Genomic DNA, 9,252 nt, shown 5'->3' on the forward strand with positions numbered 1-9,252 from the left:
CCTTTAGCCCTGTCGGTGAGGAGCTTCGGGGTCCTGATTTCCAGCCCGACACCAAAGATTTGTTCATGTGTTGAACTGAAGCTCGTCTGGGATCGCGGGAAAAACGGATTCTCTTGAAGTATTTTCTCTGCATCTTTTCACAAGATTGATTTTAAATGCTCAGTGACAGAAGGTCTGCCAGAGCGACTGAGAGGCAGCTAAAGAGGAATGTATGACGTTCTTCAAAGTCCAGCACAGGAGAAGTCTTAAAGCGGGCGAAAATGCTTTCATCCGACTCACAAAGAGGAACAAGTGGCAGACCGGCGTCGTGTTGCTTTACAGTGTGTTTTCACTCACTTCTAAATTCATCCTAAATGTCTGGATTGATCCTTGTTTACATTTTGTTTCGCGTATGTTAGTCTGAAACTTTAAAAATTGAAACCAAGAGTGCTCAAAACACAAGAAAAACACTAACGGACTTCCAGAAGGGATAGAAGCGTTCTGTCTCATGCCTTCACATGAAGTAGTCGCGTCCGCCGTGAATCGAAAATAAACCCGAATAAACAGACTCGTCTCTACATCTGTCCCCGCTGCTGAGGGACGCTGAGCCGAGTGTCTGTGAAGACGTCCTCTCAGTTAATGAGCAGCAAACTGGTTCAGCAAAGAAATACCTGTGTCGAGTTCTATCACCTGCAGTTTGAAGTCGTCTTTCCTTTGACGTAGATGTGACGCTTTTTTTTGTAAATACATTGTTTTCTTACAAACGCTGCTGTTCTCAGATCTGGTTTGTGAAACTGTGCTGTGGGATATATATAAAAAAAATCACTTAAGAAATGTGTAATCAGCTTTAATTTCAAATTCAATGGCAATGCTTGTTTTTTGTGAATATCTACAATAAGTTTACATTGAGAGGAGCCGGTCTTTAGCATTCATACACTCTATGTACAAAGAAATTCTTTTGGCACACGTCGATGAGGTTTGACAGAAAATCGTATAATTTCAAAAGCATAAAACAAAAGGCACGAGAGTTAGCTGACTATTCAACAGACCGCACGTTTTCTCAAAACAATTAGACTCAAATTATACTTTAGTATATTTGTAGCTAATCAGTGCCACACAATAAAATACTGTATATTTAATAATCTCTTTCACGTAAAGTATCACAAAGCAGACCTGATTTAACACACTATAAAAAATGAATACCACAAAGACACCGTGAGGGACGATAAACAAGCAACAAGTGTGTTATTTTTTATACATAAATACATTGTGAAGCATTGTGTTGTTACTATATGGTGAGTTAAAAGTAAAAGAAAAATCCACCTCTGAATTCTGACTCTATGTCACAACACGCACATGTGTTTAGTTACAGTGACGTGCTGTAAAAAGAAAGCTAAGAGTCTTCATTACATTCTGGTGTATGTTCAGGAGGTATTTTTCTTGATATTTTAGCTTTATGTTACAGCCATCAGTTACGTTACGGCAGCTCGAGAAAGATGTCCTCGCTCTTTGACCCAACACTTCCACCGGGCTCGTCCCTGCGACGTCAGAAGCAGAGCGTTTTGCCTGCCTGACTGTGTTGACCTGCTCAGATTTTGCTGATTTGGTCATTTTTCTTGTGCCATGGGAAAGAAGGCTACGTAGATCAATGCTTTCCTTTTTTGTCTGTTTAGTTGCATTTATTGTTGATGGACCACTGGGAGTCTGCACAGTGTGTTTTATTTTGAAAGTTTTCCGGATACTCTACACCGTTCCTGTGTCTCACTTCCTGTCTGGCTCGATCTGCTCTGTGCAGAACGATGTGTCGTCTCTCAAAAATAGACTCTGTGTGTATTCTATGGAGCAGAGCGGAGAGACGCCTCTGACACGGAGACAGGACGCGCCCGGTGGAAACGCACTCATTGACCAGAGTGGCAGCCGTCAGCTCCATCAGACGCGTTGCAGATGGACGCTGGACGTTAACGCTGGAATTTAGAGGTTACTGATGATATTCTGGATCACTGAAACATTTGCTGTCACACTAAATCTCCTGAGCTGCTGGAAACATCTGGATGAGCTGTAACATTCAGTGAGGTGGACGAACACATCCTCAGAAATAAGCAGGAGACGAGGTCAAAGCGGTGTTTGATAGGATTCACGGAGCTGTTCTCAGGTGAATTTTTCTTTTAAGTTCACACACACACAAAAGTACAATTATATAAAAAAAATTAAATGATAGCTGTGGGAAAACAGCAATAACAAAAAGGCCATTTCAGTCAATGTTCTTCTCTTTGGTATGCGTTTAAAGGTGAGCTCAAGCTTCCACCTAAAGTGCTCTATATGGTACAGTAAGCTGGTCAGGCTTTTAAATAAACGTGGAGTCTCGATGTGGAGAGTTTGAAAGAGGCTGAGACCGTCTGTCGACCATCCAGCTGTCATTTTTCTCCAGTGACGCCACTCTGGAAACCATCAGACCATCACATGGATCGCATGCGAGTCTGAGGATGTTTTGAAAGTCCAGAAATGAAACAGTGGACGTGAGGAGAGCTTCGGTCTGAGCTTCGCCCTCAGACGCGCTCATCCCCGAGCGTCTGCCGGCTGCTTGGCTCCTCTGTTGCTGCAGAGTCTTTCGAGCGGTCGCAGCAGTTCGTCCTCTCGGGGTCTGTACGGCACCACGTAGCTGTCCTCCTCCAGCAGGATGCGGTTTAGCGTGTGCTCGTAGTTAATGTGACGACGCACCATCAGTATATACTGTTTCCCCTCCTCCAGGTGGGGGCAGTCGCACAAATTAGGGACCCACAAGAACTCCCGGTGCTCCAGGCGGAAGCTGTTCCGGTAGGTGTGGATGATCTGGACGTCGTAACGCGTCTCCTCGCCTTTGTACAGCTTCCCAAGGACTCTGCCCCGGAAAACTAACAGCAAACAGACATTTCAGTTTCCATGTTGAGTCAACTTTCTGTCACAAGCTCTTTAAAAACAGCAAATCTACACGACTCACCAAAGTCCTTCAGGCAATATTGTCTCTGGCGTTCCCTTCTGCCTTTAACCCGCTGACATTTCCCACAATGCCCTGCACGATAAACCAAGCAGACACAAGCTCACAAACACAGTCATGACGCCTAACATACCTGACCACCTTGACATGTTGGGAACTATGCGTGCTTTGATGGCTAGCTTCAACATTTTATGCTAGGCTTGGTTAAATACACGTGTTAATGAGCAGCGTTTAGTGGGTCACGGTTAGCTGGCCTTAGCTTGTTGGGGGACGGGGTAAACGGTGCACATACTTCCAGGTGAGGGCTGAGGCAGGAGGTTCCTGTGGTTCTCCTCACGTTCCAGGCGGGGCAGTATGGGCTGGTGAGGACGCTGGTGGCGGTTGTGGTGGGAAGGTTGGCGCGGCGGCTTGACAGGCCTTAAAACTGGTGAACACAAATCACACACGCTGTTCTCACAAATGGTTCAACTTTGAATAAGAGTGCCAACTAATAATATAATTAAATCAATTAGTGTAATTGTAATTCAATTATTCAAAGCCTCTGACTTAAAGCACTACCAGAGAACGAACTAACTAACAGCACTGGTTGCTGCTTTGAAACAAATTAAAGCATTTCAGCGTCTCCAGCAATGCAGTCAATCAAACATCCCTCCAGCATTAAGCAGAGGAATGTTTTCTTTAGCTCTGGATGATAAAGACATACTTCATGTTGTTGTTTAAAAAGCATCACTTAGTTTGGTAGTTTGCTGCTGTTCATTTCAGTTTGGCAAGTCCTCAGTTCGCACGGACTCCTGGATTCAGCCGACGGCCACGCACTGACATCGAGTAACTCAGACCACCTTCAGCCAGAACTGAGCGGGCACACTTCAGCCCACTGCTCCGATGTTGCACAACTGATCAGAGAAAACACTAAATCCTTTGTTTGGATGTGCTGGTCTCAGCGATGAAGCAGCAGACCTCTCTGGAAACGCCTGTGGTGTCCAAACAGGCTGATTTCACATGAAAACTGCATTATCAAACAAATATTCTGTCTTCCAGACTACAACCATTCCAACCTCATTATGTCATGCAAAACATGAAAAATCATGTCCACACTCAGTGACTGGAAAGTTCACCTTGTTACCTAAACAATCAACACACTATTTCTGGCAACAGCAAACAAGAACCAGATTCTGTTTGGCTCGACTCCATCAGCGGGAAAACCTTTCCAGAGAGGTTATTTAGATTTATTACAGTATTGGACAGATTCCGACAGAAAGCACAAGTCCTCGGGCTGCGTGCAGATTTCCATGTGAATGTGAGTATTTGGGGAGGCAAGAGGAGATCCAGCACATGTGTACTGCAGGCTTATCATGCGAGATAAACCAGCTGCATTCCTCAGCTTCGGCAACCAGGTCAGCCTGCAGATAAACTGCTTTAAATGAAATGTGACCTGAAGATGGATTAGTATTAACCCATCGTCCACCACACAGGTGCTTTCACTTACTGTGCCTGGCTGGACCTGGACTTTGTGGGCGTGTGCAGACTGTGATTGGCTGAGATTTCCCTCATTCTCCTGTTAGTTTGTTGCACCTGTTAACTTTGGACGACTTCCTTAATGATTAGTATTAGAACATGACAGAAAAACAGCTGTGACGGCGTGCAGGGACTTCAATATGATCAAGATCAGGGTATTTTAAACACGTTTCTATTCAATTCTAATATGTCCTCCAGTTAAAATAAGAAATATCAGAATGCTGCTGCTGCAGGGGTCAAAGTCTACTCATGTACAGGCAGTAAAACACACTCATCTGCTAATCTTGGCTTAATGTTCTCTTACAGAAGTCTTTCTCCTGCCCTACACTCACCTCAGCTGAAACTCCATTACAGGTTGTCGGAAAGCCAAACACACAGTTTAGCAGCTTCTCCATGCTGCTGCTGCTGCATCATCTCAGGGCTTTAAACAGCATCCAAAGACCCAGTATTTCCCTCAGTCCCTCCCAGTCTGACGGAGGTCTGTTTGCTACTGTAGACTGACTGTTGGCTTGTTGTTCACTGAAGCCATGAGGAACATCTTGGGATAAACGCTGGACTTTTGAACCATCAGTGCGATTGTTTAGCTACAAAATAACTGCCAGATGCTGTATGAGCTGATTGACTTTAAGGTGTTGGTCTCATTTTGGTAAATGTGGCTTTCAGTAATTGCTGAGATCTGGGAACAGCCACAGCTACGAAGTGCATTTGGACAAAAAAGTGTTAGGACAACAGACAGGAGGTCATTGCATTACTTTAATGATCCCTCCTTGGCCAGGAAAGGTGTTGTTTTTTAGTGTTTGCAGGATAACTTAGTTCGTGTGAAACATATTTTTAATGACGTGAAAGGTCTCAGCTGTTAACTTGGTGAGTAAAATGTTATTCTTACTGATAAACTGAGTGAAACTAGAATTTTACTTTGTGACTATTTGTCTGTTTTTGAAGTTGGTAAACTGACGCTTTAAGGGTTTGAAGGAACACTGAGGAACTTCGCTAAACCTTAAACAGAACTGTGTGGAAAAACTCTGCTTCAGTCACTGCTGAGCTGATGAAATATTACCCAGAGCTTTTTACAGCTTATAACGACAATAATTTTAACTTTCAGTGATCGCCAGGCAAACAGGAGAAGTCATCTACCAGGAATGTGTGCTTGCACGTATTTGCACCTCGCTGGATGATGTCGCGTTGTGGAAACAGATGGGTTCCACTGTTCTGCAGGACAATCCTTCAATATGTTTTGCAGAAGCCTGGATGTGCGAACGCAGCATCTTCATTGAAATGAACGAGGCAGCTGAGTCCTTCATGCAGCCTTAACGTCTGTTTAAACACTCCTGGAGTTTTGACATCCAGATGAGTAATTAACTCATTAACTTAGATTTTGGGAGAATTACTTCTATAAAACTGTGCTTTCATCCATGAATACGTATACTTTACTGTGATTAACTGAAGCTGGAGGCAAAGCTTACACCAGTGGGGTCGGGTGGTGGCAGGAGGAGCCTGGGTGGTGGTGGTGGTGGTGGTGGTGGTGATGGCTGTAGTGACGGGTTGATCCCAGGGGAGGAAGTTGGCAGTGTGGTGAGCTTGACGCAGTGGGCTCCTCCTCCCATGGTAGAGGGCGTACTGGTCTGGTGGTAACCAGTACTCGTACTCGATTCCTGTGTTTCTGTCTGTGGCCAGAACCTGCATGAGAGGACTCATATATCATATATCATCATATATATCATATATGATGATATATATATATCATATATCATATATCATATATCATCTATTTACTTTTTGATTTCTTATTTTCTCTTAGAAACACTTTCTTGGCTTCACTGTTACAGTGACAACCTATCTCTACTACCTGAAGGCCTGGCTTGCCCTGTGCCTCGCAGACCTGAGGAAAAGGTCGTCTAAACCCTTAGAATTTGGCTTAGCTCCTGGCCTTTAGGACTTAGGGTTGCAATAGTACTGGGACTAATTAAAGGCAATGAACCCGAGCACCAGCCAACAAGGAAGAAGTCCTGAGTACTCGCTTCGTCGACTCATCAAATGAAAGAAACGCTGTGCTTACTACCACCGTCAATGTTTTACAGAGCTCAGAACAGCAGACTGGTGTTCGTATCTCGGAGGGAAGCGATAGTTAACAGCTGTTTGGTAGCGGAGCCAGGTCTGTTTGCAGAATACCTGCATAGAGCCTGACTGGAAACAATCTATTATTCATTCAGACCTGATGCTTCAGGTGCCTTGAGAAATGCTTAACGATAAGCTGAATAACTTTAATTTAACAGTACCTTGCACAATGTAGGAAAGTAGAATGTGTTTATCTCGCCTGTCTGGCTCAGTGGTTGGCTGTGATAAAACAGATTTACCACAATGGCCTCAATAAAGTACGTTTGAGAATAAAGGTATTTTGCATGCAAACAGGTGTGAAGAAGAAGAAAATTCCACATCCTGAGACCTGATGACGACTGCCCTGCCCTGTTCCAGTATCTTGAACCTCTCACCATTAAATGGAGGTCTTCCCGGGTGGGTCCCGGTACCTCGAAGCTCTCCCAGGTGTCCGCGGAGCGCCGGTACAGCAGCTTCGTCCCGGCCACATTGTACTCGCCTGGAATGTTGATCTTCCAGTTACCGTTGATCACAAACTGGGAGCGACCGTTCTGGAGGGCTGAAGGAGGGAAGACGGAAGGAAGGACGGAAAAGATTGATAAGTAGTCAAATATTTCTAAACCCTCCACATATGTGGGTCATGTTGAGGTAAAGGCAGGCTGTCAGAAGCAGAAATATGCCGGCTGGCTATATATGGCAGCTGCCCTCCTCAGCGCCCGCACAGGGATTTTCCATGACATGAAATGGAAACAAGTACCTTCACCTGCTTCGCTCCAGCGGTCAGATAAAGCCTTTACGAGCGTCCCTTTCAAGACCACAGTGTGTGCCATTTCGGGACGCTTTTATTTTGGTCTCATAAACGTGGATGAAAATATATGTCCTTGGTTATTATGTTGCCTGGAAAACACATAGCGGGTCCAGAGACCAGATGGGACTGCTGAGCCCCTCTTGTCTCTGGGGAGAGGAAGTAAAAGCAAGTCTACGAATTAATTTTAAGTGCCTGATTTACACGGCAGCTCCGGAGGCAGTGACGTAAAGAGAGTCGTCTGCAGAAAGCTGAAACTGATATACACGGCAGGCCAGGTGTCCTGTGTGAGCGTGACAGGCTGAGTCTTACCTAGATAATTCCTGCTGTTATCAGTGACTCGGATGTGAGTGGCTCCAGCCGGTATCATGGCCACTTCGTTGTATCCAAAAGGTCCGACTGACAAACAGAGACGCTCAGTTAGAGGCTTGGTTTTAATGTTCACTTACCCCTTTTTTAACTGCTTCACTTGATTAAAGGAAATGTCAACTTTTTACAATCGAGGACACACGTGCTGCACTGAAAACAGTTTTATGACTCTTTAAAATGAGGCCAAGAGGAGAAAAGCCTCAGATGGCTTTTAAAGTTATTTGAATCTAAATGAAGGAAAACATTAAAAGTTAGTAACACATAATCCCTTAAGAGTGTCTTTTGCTTTGCAGAGATAATTCTGGATTCAAATTGCAGGTTGACTGGATGTCCCAGTGTCCTGTTTACACTGGGACACTGGGACGCTGGGACGCTGGGACGTGACCTAAAGTAACTCAGAGGTCAAACAGAATGAGAAATGATGCTTATGATGTAGAACATGTCTTTGTTGTTAAAGGAGCATTTCATCAATTTTACATATCAAACTCAACTTTGATGACACGGCCTGCAACACACTGCTGCATCACGTCTTCTGAAGGAGTCCAGAAAATTACTCAGGTGATGTCACTTGACGTGCTTTCGTGAGGTGGGGAGGGTCTAAAGCAGGTGTGGGCGACGTCCGGCCTCCGGGCTGTACGCAGCCCGTGAGACAGTTTGATCCGGCCCATGAGGCAATTCATAGATACGAAAACAGCAAATGAACACAGCTGTCTACACAAGCTGCGTCAGGGCTCATGTTTCACTCATACTACGAGTAGAAAATGAGACCTGAAGTCAGTTTTTCATGCATGTGACTACAGTACTTGCGTGTTGGGCTCTAGCACTGCCAAAAATCAGGTGACCTACACTCAGTGCTGCGCCTGAACGCATCTTTGTAGATGTTCTGCTAATGTGCTGCTTTCACTATCAGGCTGTGCTGACATTATGCAATAACAGACACCAACAGGTTGCATTATGGGAAATGTAGGATCCAGATTTTTTGGGGAGTTTGACCCACACAAAGGACCAACAGCCAGTCACTTTTTAGGACTCTGACTGAACGAACTTGTCACAGGTCAGGTGAGGTCAGGACAGGTGTGCTCACTGAGCTGTGCAGCATCAGCACAACCTGCAGCACATGGTGGTAATATGGTAATAACAAGTCCTTTGAAGAACTCGTACGCATTAATGACTGAATGTGGATACACTCCGACAACAGCTGCACGGCTAAACATGAACCACTGCTGCAGGCCTTCAGTTTGTACTATGTGCTTTACATTCAGGGTTAATCTCTGAGCAGCAAACTAAATCATCTTCTTCCAGTTTTCAGACATCAGTAACTCAAATCATCTGGATTAGTAATGAGACAGTGATGTTCTTCTGAGAACATCAACAGGCTGCAGCTCTTAACACAATGCTGTTACAAAGTCTTGATTGTCATTATAAAACAATCAAAAGCAATGATGTCAGTAATGATTTACTGTGATTAATGGTTTACAGGATCGGTTTACGAGCACAAAGAGAGATAATTTATGAA

The 9,252-nt window shown here is 44.5% G+C and overlaps 1 protein-coding gene across 1 annotated transcript in view; it reads right to left on the reverse strand.

Annotated features, from left to right (window-relative positions):
* Positions 1-810: 810 nt before the first annotated feature.
* Positions 811-9,252, reverse strand: part of adamtsl5 (ADAMTS like 5) — a 30,756-nt gene continuing 22,314 nt past the window's right edge. Inside the window, exons 8-13 of the mRNA XM_076734378.1 lie at positions 7,680-7,766; positions 6,958-7,121; positions 5,932-6,145; positions 3,246-3,377; positions 2,957-3,028; positions 811-2,870 (exon numbers count right to left, since the gene is read on the reverse strand). Of these exons, the coding sequence (XP_076590493.1) occupies positions 2,536-2,870; positions 2,957-3,028; positions 3,246-3,377; positions 5,932-6,145; positions 6,958-7,121; positions 7,680-7,766 (1,004 nt within the window). The 3' untranslated portion in view covers positions 811-2,535. The remainder of the gene's footprint in view (positions 2,871-2,956; positions 3,029-3,245; positions 3,378-5,931; positions 6,146-6,957; positions 7,122-7,679; positions 7,767-9,252) is intronic.

This window comes from Chaetodon auriga, chromosome 1, assembly GCF_051107435.1.
Source record: "Chaetodon auriga isolate fChaAug3 chromosome 1, fChaAug3.hap1, whole genome shotgun sequence".
Taxonomy (NCBI): Eukaryota; Metazoa; Chordata; class Actinopteri; order Chaetodontiformes; family Chaetodontidae; genus Chaetodon; species Chaetodon auriga.